The sequence below is a fragment of the Paramisgurnus dabryanus genome, chromosome 18, assembly GCF_030506205.2.
Source record: "Paramisgurnus dabryanus chromosome 18, PD_genome_1.1, whole genome shotgun sequence".
In the NCBI taxonomy this organism is placed as follows: domain Eukaryota; kingdom Metazoa; phylum Chordata; class Actinopteri; order Cypriniformes; family Cobitidae; genus Paramisgurnus; species Paramisgurnus dabryanus.
Window position 1 is genome coordinate 26,109,980 of NC_133354.1, and position 18,183 is coordinate 26,128,162.

General features: G+C 36.1%; 2 protein-coding genes across 2 annotated transcripts; one reads left to right on the plus strand and one right to left on the minus strand.

Annotated features, from left to right (window-relative positions):
- Nucleotides 1-1,024: 1,024 nt before the first annotated feature.
- rbm22 (RNA binding motif protein 22) lies at nucleotides 1,025-6,949 on the plus strand. Its single transcript, XM_065287506.1, has 11 exons — nucleotides 1,025-1,123; nucleotides 1,704-1,757; nucleotides 1,865-1,894; nucleotides 1,991-2,123; nucleotides 2,603-2,703; nucleotides 2,871-3,043; nucleotides 5,138-5,338; nucleotides 5,679-5,843; nucleotides 5,934-6,013; nucleotides 6,367-6,501; nucleotides 6,612-6,949. The coding sequence occupies exons 1-11, from the start codon at nucleotides 1,070-1,072 to the stop codon at nucleotides 6,758-6,760; spliced, it is 1,275 nt and encodes a 424-aa protein (XP_065143578.1). The 5' UTR covers nucleotides 1,025-1,069; the 3' UTR covers nucleotides 6,761-6,949.
- On the minus strand, nucleotides 6,872-15,744 carry LOC135776661 (myozenin-2). The gene is made up of 6 exons (XM_065287507.2): nucleotides 15,592-15,744; nucleotides 15,303-15,434; nucleotides 14,241-14,392; nucleotides 12,121-12,514; nucleotides 11,842-12,025; nucleotides 6,872-7,658 (listed from the first exon to the last, which is right to left on the minus strand). The coding sequence occupies exons 2-6, from the start codon at nucleotides 15,370-15,372 to the stop codon at nucleotides 7,490-7,492; spliced, it is 969 nt and encodes a 322-aa protein (XP_065143579.1). The 5' UTR covers nucleotides 15,373-15,434; nucleotides 15,592-15,744; the 3' UTR covers nucleotides 6,872-7,489.
- Nucleotides 15,745-18,183: the final 2,439 nt, after the last annotated feature.

The window sequence follows — 18,183 nt, forward strand, 5'->3', positions numbered from 1 at the left end:
GTGTGCTTACCATCATTTATCAAAATGTCTTCTTTTGTGTTCATCAGAAAAAAATAAATTTATATAGGTTTAGAACAAGATGAGGATAAGAAAATGATGACAGAATTTTCATTTTTCGGTGAACTATCTCTTTAAATTGTTCAAATTGGTAAAGTCAGTTTATTTGGTTTGATTTTTTGTTTTTACACTTCTACTCGTGGATGAGTGGATTTTCAATTTTGTGTGAACTAAAATGTTTCGTTTTCCGTTTTAGTAATCACAATTATTGTCTGAAAGTTGATTCATGGTTCACCTGCGTGTTGTTTAAAAACAATGTGTCAATGTGTGAATTTTCCCCAATACTTTTAAATAGCACAGGTCAAAGGCATGCATAAAATATACATATTTTACAAAAATATTTTCTAAAAAGAGAAAAACAAAACATTTTAGTTCACACAAAATTTAAAAGCCTCTCTCTCTCTCTCTCTCTCTCTCTCTCTCTCTCTCTCTCTCTCTCTCTCTCTCTCTCTCTCTCTTCTCTCTCTCTCTCTCTCTCTCTCTCTCTCTCTCTCTCTCTCTCTCTGTGTCATAAATGTGTCATAAATGTTAAAGAACATGTCCTTCAATGGTCTTTAAAGCGAATGTGTCGGAGAACTGGGTTTTCATGATTGTCATTTTGCAATTTCTCAAATAAATCTTTGTTCTCATATGTTTAATTTAAGTGTACTTAAGTCACATACATTGAATAAATTGACGATAAAAAAGGTTAATTCGTTTTTCTTCATTAATAAATGACTTGCTGTGATATCTATACTATCTATCTCATTTCGAATGATAACAATTTATCTCTCTCATCACTTATATGTCTTGATATTTTATTGTCACAGCTGTACTTTTCTTCGGCTAGACTGACAAGTTAAATCAGGTCAGTTTTTTAATGGATTTTTAAATTGCAATTATGTAATCTAGTATTCCAGATCTGTCTTAATTATAATATACTCCATGACAGTAGGTGGCGCTGTGTTTCTCCACATCTGTACCGAAGCAAAAAGCTCTGGTTCACAGTTTCCGCTCACGCTAGCTCGCAGAAATGGCGACGTCTTTAGGCTCCAATACTTACAATAGGCAAAATTGGGAAGATTCAGTAAGTAAAAAACCTTTAATATTGTGATTTAAAAGTTATTACGTACCGTAACTGGAGGATGCATGTGTTCTGTGTCTAAACTCTACAAATCAAAGCTTTTCTGTGTTTCGTGTTTAATTATACAGCACCTTAGCTTCTGGCTAATGCAAAGCATTTGTAGCATATATCTTTCGAGTTGATAATCAACTAGTTATGTATAGTTGTGTATATATTATCAAAAAATCTTTAAATTAATTATTTTATGTACAAATAGAGTAGTGTTCCGTTCATCTATCCGTTCGAGTGCTTATTGTAATGCTAACAGTTAAAATCCTATCTAAAATGATGGTAACATATATGTTATATGTTATTTATACACACAGTTACACGTGTTCAAAAATTAAGGTTATACAGGTAAAATGGTGCATAGAAGAAAAAACTTGTCAAGTTGCCCCATTTCACCTATTCATCTTTTTGTTTGGTCAATAAACGGTGTCTGTATTTTATTGACGATTACTGTTAGTTTGTTTAATATGATGCCTGTCTGTCACATGATTTCAGTTGTTTGTAACTCGGGTCCTGTCACTTTTTTTTCAAATAGGATTTTCCCATCCTTTGTCAAACATGCTTGGGTGAAAACCCTTATATCCGCATGGTAAGATGAGATTTATCATACATTTTACCCAAACTATGTTATCCAATATGTTATCCTACTTAATTAATAACTGGTTTCACTCTATTAACTTCATTTTCTTTAAACAGACAAAAGAGAAATTTGGCAAAGAGTGTAAGGTACTGTTGCATTCATCAAACAACATGCTCCATAAAAATCGACACCCCATTTTTCCTGCGACACTGTTAAATATCTGGATTTGTCTTGTTCTGTAGATCTGTGCACGACCCTTCACTGTGTTTCGCTGGTGTCCTGGGACCCGGATGCGCTTTAAGAAGACAGAAGTGTGTCAGACGTGCAGTAAAATGAAAAATGTGTGTCAGACGTGCCTCCTGGATCTAGAATATGGTAATGTATTTTTTTTTTGTGTGTTATTATTTCAGATCATAAACTTACAATTTGTGGTCTTAAAGGAATAGTTCACCTTAAAAATTAGCCTATATTTTTTACTCAAGTCATCCTAGATTTGAGTTTATTCTTACAGTCAAACAAAATCCGAGTTATATTAAATAATATCCTGGCTTTTTTAGTTTTATAATGGCTTTGGATAGTGCCCCATTTGATAAACTCCAAAAAGCACATCCATACATCAAAAACTTAATCCATACGTCTTCCGAAATGAGTAAAATGTGGGCTGTTTTTTTAGGATGATGATTTTCTTAAAAAAAAAAAAAATTTAGATGAACACAGTGCTGTATTTCTACTATAGAAAAGTTTCTAAAAAATGATTACTTTAGTTATACAACATATGCTAGATACATATGTTTCTCTTTAATATGTATAAGATTGCAAAACTATAATTTTTCATCTCTATGTACGTTGCACAGGTTTGCCCATTCAGGTTCGAGACACGGGGCTGTCCGTTAAAGATGAAGTACCGAGATCAGATGTGAATAAGGAGTATTACACTCAGAATATGGAGAGAGAGGTAATTTGTTTGTATAAACATTTATAAATCTGTTATTTGCTACACACCATTAGTAAATGTAGTTTCTAGATAATGTTAAACACCACATACAGATAGAAGTTTAGGCCACACAAACTTTGAAATCACTCCCTTTCACTGAGATTATATAATAATATGTCTGTCTGTAGATTGCTAACTCTGATGGCACCAGACCTGTGGGTTTGCTTGGAAAAGCACCAGGTCACAGTGATATGTTGCTTAAACTGGCTCGCACCTCACCATACTACAAGAGGAACAGACCACACATATGTTCATTCTGGGTGAAGGGAGAGTGTAAGAGAGGAGAGGAGTGTCCATACAGGTGAGCAGCATCTCAACCAGTTTTATTTGCTTTAAACTACATGGTTTCATTGCCGTATTTAAAGATCTTTTTTTTTAAACCAGCTTGTCTCAAGGTAAATTTTAGTAGCTGTTTATTTTCAGTTCCCCTCAATGGTTCTAGCAGAATAACCACATGCGATTTTTTTCATGTTAACTATGAACATGTTCTACAAAGTGTTTCACAAAGTATCCTAATTTTGAACAGTATATCTGTTAATATATAATTTGGAACGTAATAGACCTATGTTTGTGTTCTTTAAATCAAATGACATTTGGTTTGATTATTTATTTATTTATATTTATTAGGGCTGACAATCAGTTCAAATATTTAATCTAGATTCATTGCATGATTGTCATGAGTTAACTTGTGATTTATCACACATTTTTATCCATTGTTTATTTACCTTAATTTAACCCTTTCAAGTTTTTAATACCCTAACCAACATGGGCATGGGCAAATATAGATGCCTTATGCAAATGTTTGTTTATTATTAATGAAAGAGTCAGCAACAATAATTGTGGGTAAAAAAAGATTATATCTGCGTGAATTCTTGTCAAAACCTATATTTTTTTAACTCTTATTCTGTGTATGTGTGCATATATCGGGGATGTGCAGTGGTGCAAACTTGTCACCTTTCGGCGAGTTTCGCCGTTGCTGTGCATGTGGTCACAAAAGCTTAACATTTGTACACATATGTAAGCACTGCAGTTTTAAATTAAGTGCTTTTAAGCTGTTGAAACACAAACAATATGCGCTGTTTCTGTGTGAGAGGAGCGTGCAAGCCGCACATCCGCTTCTCATTGTGCGTGTGAGTATTTTTGCCACTGTATTCGCCATAAATACACACATGCGTCAAAATTCCAGGGTTTTGCAAGTATCCTCATTAACAAGACAATTTAGGTCTTAAGAGAAATTAAATAGCTAAAAGAGAAAACGCATGTGTAACGGTATTTTGCTCCTGTCTGTCACTTGTGTTAATCAAACAGCATTGAGAGAAAATCTCTTTTTACTCTTAACTAAATCACTTTTCTACCTTTAATAAGATTTGTACGTCGAATTGTACACGAGTTTGATTCGCGTTGCTCGTTCAGGGTTCACATTCATATACTGTATTAGAGCTATGACTGTGAACAGAATAAACCCTGAATTATTTGTTTATGTGTACTGAATAATATGAAATACAAATTTCTGTAACACTTTACAAGAAGGTTGTATTTGTTCACATTAGTAAATGCATTAAGAACAATAAATGAACAATATAGGCTATTGTATATATGCATTTATTAATTATTGTTTATGTCATTACAGTCATTGATTTTAGTTTGAGGTGCATTTCAAATTAGATTAATTAGAAAAATTAAAATGCTAAAATTAATAAGATTTACAATAAATAAATAAATAAAATACAAATTATAATTGATATATAAACTGTGATTGGTATATATATATATATATATATATATATATATTTATTTATTTATATTTTTTTCACTTTCGAGGCTTGTCGCTCTTAATAATATTTTAACATCAAGCAAGTCAAGCACTTTATTTTCTACTTCCTGCATGTTTTGAAACCGACACCAAAATCTCAGACACGCAACTGGATGGACACGCATCATTAATATAAGTTTTTAGGCTTTAATATAAGCATTTAGGATGGTACAACTCTCAGAAAACTTACAAATAAAGATCATTTTAGACGTTTGATGACTATTTACTGTCTAAGCTTGCATTTAAACTTATTCTACAACAAGCTAGGCCTAGGGTCAGAAATTCTGCGTTGCGTTAATCCCACGTTAATAACATTTGTGTTGTTAAAATGAATTTACGGTAACGTGTTATTAACTTATATTATTAATAAAAATCTATTTTTACATTTAATGCGTTAATTTTGCCAACTCTAATGTATGTTGTGGTTCATGTGTCCAAAATAAATTTTTCAGCCACTGGTTGCCGACATTTCATTTTCTATCTTCTTTCATATTGCTTGCATGATAATTTTCATGCTTTTGAATCAAATATGATAAATCATGGGAAATTTTTATAACATTTTGAATGGACGTGATATTACAGGCACGAGAAGCCCACTGATCCTGACGATCCGCTGGCCGATCAGAACATTAAGGACCGTTATTATGGCATCAATGATCCTGTAGCTAATAAACTCCTTCAACGGGGCACCACAATGCCTAGACTGGACCCACCTGAGGACAAGTCCATCACCACACTATATATCGGAGCATTGGGAGAGGACGTGACAGACTCAGAACTCAGGTCAGTGCATACATGAAGCTGTATGTGAGTAGTTTATGCATAATGTAAATGCATTTTGAGAAGATTCAATTCTTTTACATACTTTGTCAATAGGAATTTGATCCGAAAAAATCGATTCTGTCATTAACTCACATTCATGTCTCAAGTCAAATGACTTCTTTTCATATTTTTTTTTGTGTAAAGAGTTTAACCATAAAAAGTTGTTTTGTTGCCTCCTAGAGGCTTTCATCCTAAAAGTTTTATAGAAGTGGCCTCATATTAATAATAGAAACTATCAGACTTGTGTGTCATTTCACGATGAAAGATTCCTAATGCACAATCTTTTTATTTTTAAACTAAGGAATCACTTTTACCAGTTTGGGGAGATTCGTACCATCACTGTTGTTCAAAGGCAGCAATGCGCCTTCATCCAGTTCGCCACACGGCAGTCAGCTGAGGCAGCGGCAGAGAAATCCTTCAACAAACTCATCATCAACGGCCGGCGCCTTAATGTTAAATGGGGCAGGTATGTGACAGAGCGTGTAAGATAAAGCTAACAATCTGTATCATGGTCAATCTAAGTTTTCTATGCTGAATGTTACCATGTGTGGTTCAGGTCTCAGGCGGCTCGAGGGACTACCAAGGATGGGGTAGAGAGTGGAATCATGCTGGAGCCAGTGCCTGGTCTCCCTGGAGGTAAGACCTTTTTAAGTCTGTCTTAATTTAAAATGTGTTTGGAGTGTCATGTGCAAAACATATTTCGTGATGACATGCGCATCCAACTGCGACACGCCCCTTATGGCATTGTTTTTTGCCTTTTGTTCACATTCCCTCAATGTTACGGGAAAGTTACTATGTCCCCATTAAGGGAACGATCCAAGAACATTTACAGGACGCGTTTCTGCTCACACAGAAAGCTCTCTGCCAATTGTACAGACATTTTCTTGGATCAAAGTGTTGTGTGAAGGAAGTTTCTAATGTATATTTAGCAATATAGACTAGATACTTGTGCAATACACAACAGCTAGTGAAATCTATCTTTTTGACAGCTCTGCCTCCACCCCCTGTGTCTGATGTGGACGCCCCGGCCAATTACTTCAACCTTGGACCCACCAGTTCTCCTGCTGTCATGAACTTCCAGGCCCTTCCTCCTCCACCTGGGGTTGCCATGCCTCCACCACCTGGTGAGTCACATATCATCCTTCCTTTTGATTTTTCTTATTGGCTTTGTGGAGCTCTTTTCCATCCTAATAAATATTTCTTCTTAAATATCTTTTCTTTATTATCTGTTAAGGTTTTGGTCCTCCCATGTTCCATGCCATGGACCCCATGGGCCCACCAATGCCCCCTCCGATGGTTATGAGGCCACCCGGACAGGTCCACTACCCATCCCAAGATCCTCAGCGGATGGGCGCCCATGCAAGTCGCCATGGAGGCCCTTAGATGGTCATACAGCTACCTCACTGAGTGAGCAAGCAAGCAGGACTGAATGTTAATGTTTGATGGACAAGCAAAACAACAAGTTCCAGACAATAGAAAAAACAGAATCTTGGAAATGTAAACAAAGGTTTTTTTAATGAATATGGTTTTGGATGTTTTTATGCTTTTGATTTAAAACAACCTTGGTGTTAATGGTTTCTGTCATGTTAAGCCTTGAAACCTTGCTTACGTGTTACCAGATTCGGTGTATTTTATATTAAATATAAAATGCAGATATCATGCATTTTGTAGTAACTAGTTTCCAAATTAGTTGCAATGACCAATAATTACCAAGTGGGGGCACTGTTGGCCATTTTAGCAGCCTGAAGATTTGTTTTTATACTTTCTTATGCCTTCAAAATATTCCAGGGCTTATCTTACAGTCTGCATTAGTGTCCACCCCATTTCCCATTTATCTTTAAGCATGTTTTCTAATTGCATACATGATACCGTGTTGACCTAAGGTGTTTTAAAACCGTATCTTTTTAATATACAGCTGTCTTTTTGTGTTTAGAATAAAGAAGCTTAACAAAATAACGTGATATACCTTTTATGTAAACAGTGCAACAATGTAAACAGTATTTAGAATTTTATGGCTCAGCACGCTACTCAACTGGCTTAACCATCCGTCAGAAAACATTTCGAGATTTATCATTCCTCACAAACAAAATCATCTTCATCAGTACACAAGTCTCACAGATCAGGAGATTCTACAATGTTCCAGCCCCGCGGGATCCGGTTGAAGTTGGGGCGGCGGCACAACTTTTTCCAAGCCGGGTTTGTCTCGATGTGCGCCTGTTGTGGCTCAAAATCGGGCAGATTTTGAACAATCCCTGTAATCCCGCAGAATGGCGTAGGAGCTCTGTGAAGAATAACATGTCCTGTTTCATTTCCAAATATTCTGATATTCGCTGAAGGGCCGTTCACAATATAACAATAACTACAAAAATATAGTTCTAAACATGAGAATAGTGGAGTTCACATCACAACCATAGCGATAAAGATAGATATAATAGATATCGTTGGGATCACTTTCGGGGCGATTTTCCATCAAAACTAATGAACGATAAACCATTGACAGCCAATCAAATCTATCTGAATCTAAAGCGCATGCGCACTTGAAATTAAATTACCTCAGGTATTCAGCGCTGATGCAGTTGCTGTGAAATTGACTAATTTACGTAATGCTTTCCCCTACTAAGTTACACTGACAACGCCATAAGGTAAGATGTTAACGTTAGATTATACAAACTACCAGATTCACTGTTTAGAGTTGTGATTTGCCGTGTATGAGCGAATTATTAGCATAAATTGATCGTTATCATCCGGTGACGTGGACGCTAATATAGTATCGTTATAATGTGAACGACCCTGAAAAGTTCAGACTACTGTAGGTTTCGTAATTTAAGTGGCAAATTCTGTTTTAAGGTTTGACCTTTATAACACACCCATACTGTGCCAAACACACTATCACATGTTAATAAGGTTAATGTTACTACCAGTCTTGGGCCTGGTTTCACATACAAGACTTAGCTTAAGGCCTTGGTTAAATGAAGATGTTTAAGCATCTTTTATAAATATGTCTTATAGAAAAAATATGTTACTGGTTTGTATCATGAGACAAATCAATGGCAATATCATATTTTAAGTTATTTACAGTTGAGACCGTTAAAACGTGTTTTAGTCTAGGACTAGCCTTAAAGGGGACATCACGAAAATCTAACTTTTTTCATGTTTAAGTGCTATAATTGGGTCCTCAGTGCTTCTGTCAACCTAGAAAATGTGTAAAAGAACAACCCAGTAACTTAGTTTTGGTAAACCATTCACTGCAAGCATGTGAAAAAATAGGTAATTGAAATTTGGCTCCCCTTGTGATGTCAGAAGAGGATAATACAGCCCCTAAATCTGCACTATCCAACCACAGCACTGCAATTTATTGCAGAGATCAGCTCATTTGCATTTTAAAGGACACACCCAAAACAACACATTTTTGTTCGAACCTACAAAGTGAAAATTTTAACATGCAATAACAAATTATCTATATGGTATTTTGGGCTTAAACTTAACATTTTAAAAATTCTTGTGAAATGTCCCCTTTAAGCCTTGTCTGTGAAACATCTTTGTGGGCATTTATTGTTTATGTAGAGACAACACCGAGAGGAAGTGGGCTGTCTGGGACACATGCAAGATTTGAACCTGCATCTCACCTATTAAAATAATAGATGAGAGCAGTGTCTCCGATCACTTGTGTCTGAATTGTGTGTATTGTAGTTTGGGTTGCAAAATTCCAGGAATTTTCCAGTCTGGGAACTTGAATTATTAATAGGAATATATGGGGAAATAATTTAAAGTTGCCTATAACAGGGAATTTAAATGTAGTAAAAAAAATCTTGAGACATTTTTGTTAAATTTTTGTACAATTTTGTTTAAAACAAGATTTCAGTTGAATTTTTACCCTGCACATTCCTCAGTCACAGGCTCACACTGCTTACTGAAGGACAATTGGGGCCACACCCCATGAATGTAGGGAAGAGCGGGGCACAAAGTAACGCTTTTTAGCTAAAAAAAACAATGATTAAAATCATATAAGGTTAGATTTGGGGACTTGCAAACCCAAGAACAAAAAAAAAACATAAGATGAAGAAATTTACGTCCATGCCTCCAAAACACTCACCAACACAACCAGTGTTTTCCAATCCTGGTCCTCGAGTACCCCCTTCCAGAAAGTTTTAGATGTCTCCTCATTTAAAACAGCTGATTCAACTAATCAGTCTCCTTTCCGAATGGATAACATGTCTCCCTGACAAGCTGTTGAGTAAAATCAGGTCTGTTAGATAAGGAAACATCTATTATTTCTGGAAGGGGGTACTCGAGGACCAGGATTGGGAAACACTGTCCAAAACACATCAAAACTTTTCACAAATTGACAGGAGATCATCTTCTGACAATAAGAGAAAAAGACCAAAAACACAGATTGCTCAGCCCTGTATAAATATGTTAACTAGCCGCGTTACAATTAACCCCGCATTAGTCTGTTCCCAGCTCACCCCATGCATTCTTCCATAGCATGCACAGATCATTTCTTGAATCCTGAACACAAAATTATGTCAAAATGTCCATGTTTGCATGTATTCACAGAAATTATATAAATTTGTTTAAAACGGCCTTGTGCTGTGTGTAAGCTAGTGTACGTAAGCAATAAGTTATGAGAGGCTGTGCTATATCGTGAATAAGTAACGGCTGAAGGGCGTTGTTAGGTAATCCTTTATAAAACGGTAACCACATAAAAATTTTTTTTAGTTAAATTTAAATCAATAAAAGCATTCCTTCCGCTAGAAAAAAAATAGTCCCTTGGTTGAAGCAGTCATAACCGTGTTTTATCGTGAATAAAGCACAGCTATTGACCAATTAGAATCAAGGATTGGAACTAACCAATTAATAAAACAACATTATACCATTGTAAAGACAATGAAAAAACATTTTGCTGCATTTAAACTGTTTAACTAGCAAATACTAAAATGTGTTTATACAGTAGCTAGCTATCTAGCCAGTAAATCAGATATCTAAATGTAAGCTAGCACTATTATAATAACTATAAAAATGTCTGTTATGCTTTTGTGTTACTCAATGATAGAATCAGTTAAAGTTCTACTTACAAATAAATCAGTCAAGACTTCATTTTTAAATGATTTGTATTACCGTGCATGCATGTCTGCTTATAAACAAACAAAATGTTTTTTTATGTTTGTATATAATAAAGTTTATATAAATGTCCAAATAATTCCCATAAATTTCCGTTAAATTTCCAATTTGGAATATTTCCAAAATTCCCCAGATTTTCATATGGAAAGTTTCCTGAAATTTACCAGAAACTTTACACCCCTTTGCAACCCTAATTGTAGTACTTATGCACTTGTTTTAAAGCGACACTCCACTTTTTTGAAAATATGCTAATTTTCCAGCTCTCCTAGAGTTGAACATTTGACTTTTACAGTTTTGGAATCCATTCAGCCAATCTCCGGGTCTGGAGGTACCACTTTTAGCACTTTTTAGACCATTAGCATTGCGCTCAAAAATGACCAAATAGTTTCAATATTTTTCCTAATTAAAGGAGCGGTGAATCAAATACTCAATTTTAACTTGATAATTTGTTATATAAGAGGTCATCATAGTTAAATGAACATCCTGCAAGTTTCAGAACTGAAAACGTCAGTGCTACTGAAATATAACAGTTTTTGTCACCAAGCAAGTATTACAGCCGAGTGTGGAATTCGGAGAAATATGATGTCAAAGTAGATTGAAGCACCTCCCTGAATCCAAATACAACAACCACTTTTGTAGCCCCACCCACAGCTTCACGTGACACATGTGTGTCTCAACAATCAGTAAACATGTCTTTAAAGATTGCCAAATGTAACCAAAATGTCTTTTAAATAAATTTTTTCTGAGAGTTTTATTTTGTAAAAGTATTGTGTTATATCATTGCGCCTCCTGCAGCCATGTTACGGCAGCAAAGTCCTTGACTATTATGCCAGAATGAGAGTATAGTTCCTAACTATATCTGCTAAGAAAATCACAACTTTTAATATTCTGTTGTTCTTAGTACACGATGTAACTACAGAAGAGTCAAGTTTAAATAGGAAAAATATTGAAACTCTTGTGCAATGCAAGTCTAATCAGATTCAATGTATTATGCTTAGCTATGCTAAAAGTGTTACATCCAGACCTGAAGATCGGCTGAATGGTTTCCAAAATGGTAAAAATCTAATTCTAATTCTAGTAGCTGGAAAATGAGTGGAGTGTCCCTTTAAGTGACTAGATATATCTAGGATGGCATGAGTCAGATTTGGGTGAGCTATTAAAACCTAATTATATGAAAGAGCTCAGTGAGCGACATGAGGGTGAGTAATTAATGACTTTTTTATAATCCTATGTTGGGGATGTTCACTAACAACTAAACCACAGCCTTGGTGTTTAAGTGCTGTAAGGGATTTACTTAATGATATTTCTTTATGATCATAGCAGTGGTGACAGTAATGTTTTACCTGTTAAAACATTTAAAGTTGGCAGGGGGGAGTTTATGAGGAGGCTCCTGCAGGCGGGTACTTATTTTGGCAAACAGCACTCTGTTGCTAACAAGCTTTTCTTCCCAGGGTGACTCATAAGACTTTGGGATCACAGTAAAATTGAACTTCTCATGAGGAACCCCAGTCAGAGGTCCACCATAACCTAAAGGAGGGAAATGAGTGGCTTGGAGGTACAAAAGCAACCTTAATGTATTGATTTGTATAAGCACACACAGATACACAACTCCATGCATTTACCAGGAGCAAGATCGTCTGGACTTCCTTTTTTGGATACTTTGTGTTTGAATTTGCCCACCATACTCTTTTCTCCAGGCTTGGTGATGTGGTCTTGAGAGGTCATGTGCTTTCCAGAGGTCATGTGCTCTCCGGAGGTCAAGTGCTTTCCAGAGGTCAAGTGCTCTCCAGAGGTCAAGTGCTTTCCAGAGGTAAAGCCCTCTCCAGAGGTCAAATGCGCTCCAGAGGTCAAATGCGCTCCAGGGGTCAAGTGCGCTCCAGAGGTCAAGTGCACACCAGAGGTCAAGTCCACTCCAGAGATAAAGCGCTCTCCAGGGGTCGAGCGCACTCCAGAGGTGAAATTCTCTCCCTCGTCCCCTTGTGTGGCGTTCTGGTCTTGAAGGGTCTCCTCTGAGAACTGTATTTTGTTGGAACGTCATTTAGTCTTTTGGAATTAATTTAGCTAGTCAGTTTGTTGCAGAATACTATAATAAGTTCAAGTTCACCCTTGAGAGCATCTCAACATACATAAAAATAAAGATGCAACAAGATGCCATAGAAGAACAGTTTTGGCTCTATGTTTCTATAAAGAACCTACAAAGAGCCAAAAAGATGTTTCTTAATAAAATGGCTCTTTTAAGAACCTTTGACTCAGCGGTATCCAAAAATTGTTCTTTTATGGTATTGCTGTGAGGAACCTTTTTGGCACTTGTGATTTTTGCACTACAAGGGACCTTCAGTGAAACATATAGCCAAAATTGCTCTTCTATTGCATAAGGTAGCACAATGTATGTGCTTTTCACAACAAGATATATGGTTAAAGGGGTCATATGATGTGATTTTATGTTTTTCTCCATCTTTAATGTTTAATCTAGTTGTTTGTGCATGTATAAGATCTGCATAAGTTACAAAGTCTCAAACTAAACGATATATTTTATCCAAAAGACATCATTGATCCATACCCTTCCCTACCATGCCCCCACTTGACCACGTTATGTTGTGGGAATATTTGCATAATGCCGCCCAAATGTATTCAAAAAGAAAGAAAGCGTTGCTTCAGTTATCAATGTAGTGTTGTCACCACAGTCATGTCGTGGACATGTGCTTCTTTGTAAAACGGCTTTATTTGGCCTTTAAAAAAGGGAGAAATAAAAAAAATCTGTTTATTTATAACACTGTTCCAAAACAGTACAAACAAATTATTATTTGTACTTTCTAAAAAGTGTGATTTATTGAAATTAATTATTGAGAGAGAAATGTGCGCTGTGAGCCATCTCTTTACATAGCCTAGTGCGAACCTGCGAATTTTAAAGCAACACTATGTAGTTTTTTTACCTTTAAATAATGTCTCTAAAATTATTTCAGTGATAGAACAACTTTTATCTGGACAAATTGTACTGTTGCTGCAACCTGAGCAGCTTCCTAGCTGCTACAAGCACACTCTGAAAGTGGCGGTGGAGGGTAGGAAACACGGCCCCGCCCCTCCACCTGCTTGCAGAAGAGTGTCTGATACCAGGCACTGTTGCGCTTTTCAACCACATGGGGGAGGTGTAAGTCATTTTTACATGGAAACTACATAGTGTTGCTTTAAACATAAACCATGTTATCACACAGCTTGTTGGAATACCTGATTTTGATTTGCCATTTGCAAGTTTTTTATTCTTAGATAACAACCGCCCAAAACTAATAACATACGGCAACCCAGATGGAGCAAATCATTTTGACGGCTAAAGTTTAATATTACACAAAATTTAATATAAATATATGTATTTTAATAACATATATGACATTATATTTACAAATGATCTAACACAATAGTGTGTCCGTGACATTTTAACGTCTGCATTCGTTAAAAATGAGAAAATAAAATATTTCAAATTAATATTTAATGTTCCTTCCCTTTTTTCTGAGATAAATAGCCTTGTAATAAGCGGGAAAATGTACAGGTCAGCTCCTACGCTTTGTGTCGGGTCCTGATCACAACGCTGTATCTTATTTCTGCGACAACAACCTGCTGCCTATACTTGATCCCTTATTGCATTATATTACACCAAATACATAAAATAATGTGTTTTAAGAAACATCACATGACCCCTTTAATTCTGATTTCTTATTGACTTTAACATGCTAAACAGACATCTTACATTATGGCTGTTTGGTGTATTCTCCAAGGTGTACTTCTCCGCCCTTTTATTTCTCTCCTGAAACATTATAGATCCTCTGTTTTTCAGAAGATTGAGCTCCTCCATCATTAGATCCATGGGAATGCTGATTTTCTTTCCCAGGTTAAAATGTGCTGATTCAAACATAAACATCTATAAATACAGTATGATATAATCACAGAACCTTCACAGTCTTAAAAGGTTCCTTAAAGGTACGAAAGAAATGATTTTGACTGAATAGTTCTTTAGGAAACCAAAAATGGTTATTTTATATCTTTTCTGCAAAGAACGCTTAAAGGGATTGTTCACCCAAAAATGAAAATTCTGTCATCATTTATTTATGTTGTTACAAACCTGTATAATTTCTTTGTTCTGATGACCACAAAGAAAGATATTTTGAGAAATATTTGAAAACGAACCGATTATGAGCGCCATTGACTAACATAGTAGAAAAATACTATGGAAGTCAATGGGACTTCTGATTGGTTCCAAACATTTCTTAAAATATCTTCCTTTGTGTTCATCAGAACAAAGAAATTTATACAGATTTGTAACAACATGAGAGTGTATAAATGATGACAGAATTTTCATTTTTGGGTGAACTATTCCTTCAACAACTTTATTGAAACTGCAAGTGTTATAGCAACATAAAGCGGTTATGACAGTAACATTTAATGACATCTCATTTACACATACTCCATTAACAATTAACCTCATCAAAATAATGCATTCTTGAATCTTCAAGCATGAGCTAAATATGTGTAATTATGTGATTAAATCACTACATTTGACACAGGAATCTGGGCGTAACTTAAGCCTGCTGTTTTATAATGTTGAGGGCTCAGATCTTTCCCAATTGGGCGTGAATGAGTCATGATCTCCCAGAGGAAAGCGTTTAGTCCCATGCTGTCGTATTACATTACAAACTCCCCAACTGATTTGGACGCAGTCACAAAGACATGTCACTGCGGTGTTTCGCTTTTCTTGTGCTTTTAAAATGATTTCATTGAAATTGAAATAGCATGCTGTTTTTATGTATCTTACCTTCGCATGAGTCCGAACATATTTCCAACACCTCTTTCACCTTAGATACATCCGTGTTTGGCACAGGCATGATGATGGGTTCAGCCTTCAATGAAACCAGTCCAGGAAGAATGATTTCTTTTGGTATTGTCTCTTTAAATTAACAGGAAAACATACAACTTCACCTCATCTGATTTTACAGAATGCATATTTGTCTTGCAACTCTTGAATTTATAAGATAAAGTTCTCATTTTTCTTTCTAAAGAATTGTTTAAACAGATAACAATCAATCACTTTCTACAAAACTTACCAGTTTCAGATCTTGAGTCAGTTTTTGCTGATGTGAGCGTAGATGATGCGTACTGTCCCACAGCGCAAACAGTTATGTGAGCTCACATCAGATACTGTAGACCCTCTGTCCTATTTTAGAACTGTGACTTATAGGCCTGAATTGGCACAGTGGAGCAACAGCATCCACAGAAATTAAAATTTGATCCACTGGTCATAACACACAGCGTGTAGACTGTTGACCGCAGAGGAAGGCTACATGGCCTTTGGGTCATGCCTATGTTTATCTGCAAGGTTCAGCCAAAGGAAAGGGGGGTTTGTGTAGATATATATTTATTATTATATGGTTACAGAGGTGAGACTATTAATTGCATATCTTATAGTCCATGATTAGTGTAACAGTAAATGCATTACATGGACGAAATTAGTCGATATCTATCTAAAATATCTATCGGTCTAAAAATAGCGCTAACGGGAAGAAATGTACCTGTGTAAACTGGATTTTGCTTAAGCTGTTTATGAGCTTTTATTAATAAAAGAAAAAATATGTCATTATATATACTTAACCTCATGTTGTTCTAAACCTGTATGTTGACACAGTTGACAGTACCCATTGAATTCCATTGTATTTGTTTTTCCTGCTATAAATAGTTACAATTAGCTGTGTGCTTACCATCATTTATCAAGATATCATCTTATGTGTTTAACAGAATAAAGAAACTCATACAGGTTTATAACAACATGAGAATGAGAAAATAAAGACAATATTAATTTTGAACTATCCTTTTAAATGTAAAAAATTTAAAACGTAAAAAGTTTGATTTGAAAAGCTGAAAAGCTTTTAAGGCCGTTTCACACGGTACGCGGCAACCGCGAGTGTTTAGTTCTTTTTCAATAGGAGACGTGCGGAAAGCGGCAAAACGGGGGCGGTTACAGAGGTGAAGCGGAGTTGAACCACACGCCTTGCTCATGCACCCAAAATCCTATTCCTTCTCTGGACATGGTACTTCATGACAGGCGCCGTTGAAGATAAACATATTTGGACTAAATACTGCACAAAACGCTTCCAATACAAGAGAAAAGCTGAAGCCGCGCGGCGATTTTGCCGCTTACCGCGTACCGTGTGAAACGGCCATTAGAGTGAAAACTGACACTACTAATTTAGATTTTTGTGTGTTATTCAAATCCTAACACTGCAATTTAAGAAGCATTTTTGGTTCCCCAAAGAACCATTCAGTCAAATTTTCTTAAAAAAACATTTCTTTCTTTCCTACCTATGACCTTTTACACTACAAAGAAACTTTAGTGTAATATAAAGGTTCTGTGGATGTTAAAGGGCACCTATTATGCCCAAGATGTAATTTTAGTCTCAAGTATGCTGTGTCTGTGAAGTTTCAGCTCCAAATACAGCACACATCATGTATTATAGCATATCCAAAATCACCCTATTTAGGTGAAAGCAAAAACATGCTGTTTTCGTGTCTGTACCTTTAAATGCAAATGAGCTACAGCTCCTCACTCCCTTACCAAACAAGACAGTAACTGCTTTCAGTAAAAACAGATGTGATTCCTGTGAATGCTGTTTGAGACAATAGGATCTCACTAGGGCTGGGACAACGCGTAGATGTAATCGACGACGTCGACGCAAAAAATACGTTGACGCAAAATATGCGCGTCGATTCGTTAGACCCAAAAGGCGGCGCAGTAGTAGCAACGCGAGTGGCTTCAGTTCACGCCGGTTTCACACAGCAAGGGTGAGCAGTGCCTGCGGCCGCGCGGCGCGTGGTTTTTTCAGCGCCCATGTTAACAAGCATGCACCCCGCCGCATGAGCAGCGCGAGCTCGCGGCTCGAAACGGATATAAACGGAGGTCGGAGCCAGCTGCAAATACTTGGGCGGCTCTGTAGCAACAGTGCTGCAATCGTTTCTGCGTGGTTCTGCTGCGCTGCTCACGCTCAATTAAAGTGAAAGTGCTTTGTTTATGGTTTAAATGCTCGTGGATTTACGCGAAAAAGTGTCATTTTACCATAAAATCATGAATGTGATGCCAAGAGTGTTTTAAACAGTCATTTGAGCAATTTAACAGAAAGCAATGAAATATGTCACTGTTGCCAGAAGACTGCGCTTTCATTCACTCTCTGTCCAGCAGTAAATGAGTCCTAATCTATCTTAACAAACTTAAGAGAAAGAGATTTAATAATATATGTGCTTCTTAAGTCTATAATAAGTCTATCTTAAGTCTATCTTAAGTTTATATCTGTCATTAAATGGACTAGAACAGCACGAAAACAATGTGGATTAAACAAATCTAGTTATAAAAATTACACAGACCATCAAAAGGCACATTGAAGAGGTTTTGCTCATAAATGCATGTAAAATAAAGTAATTTGAACTTGAGATTTTTATACGGTTACTTAACTGCACAGTATGCACTGCAAATGCTTTATTGAATGCTACCTCTGTCTAAGAATGCATTATTTTGCACTTGTATAGTCTTTTTTTATTTTGAAATTTTAAGAGCAATAAAGATATATTGAAATGTTTACATTCAGATATGTAAATCAACATGTATAACTTGCTATTAGTTAATTAATGGGGAGATAATCGAGAATCGA

Bases quoted from the DNA above. Each gene is read 5' to 3' on its own strand.
- LOC135776661 (XM_065287507.2), bottom strand. From the start codon at position 15,372: ATGCCTGTGCCAAACACGGATGTATCTAAGGTGAAAGAGGTGTTGGAA. The intron at 14,393-15,302 runs GTAAGATACATA...TGTTTGAATCAG, and splicing joins ATGTTCGGACTCATGCGAAG to CACATTTTAACCTGGGAAAG. The intron at 7,659-11,841 runs GTAAAACATTAC...TATTCTTCACAG, and splicing joins AACTTTAAATGTTTTAACAG to AGCTCCTACGCCATTCTGCG.
- rbm22 (XM_065287506.1), top strand. From the start codon at position 1,070: ATGGCGACGTCTTTAGGCTCCAATACTTACAATAGGCAAAATTGGGAA. The intron at 2,704-2,870 runs GTAATTTGTTTG...GTCTGTCTGTAG, and splicing joins CTCAGAATATGGAGAGAGAG to ATTGCTAACTCTGATGGCAC. The intron at 5,339-5,678 runs GTCAGTGCATAC...TTTTAAACTAAG, and splicing joins GTGACAGACTCAGAACTCAG to GAATCACTTTTACCAGTTTG.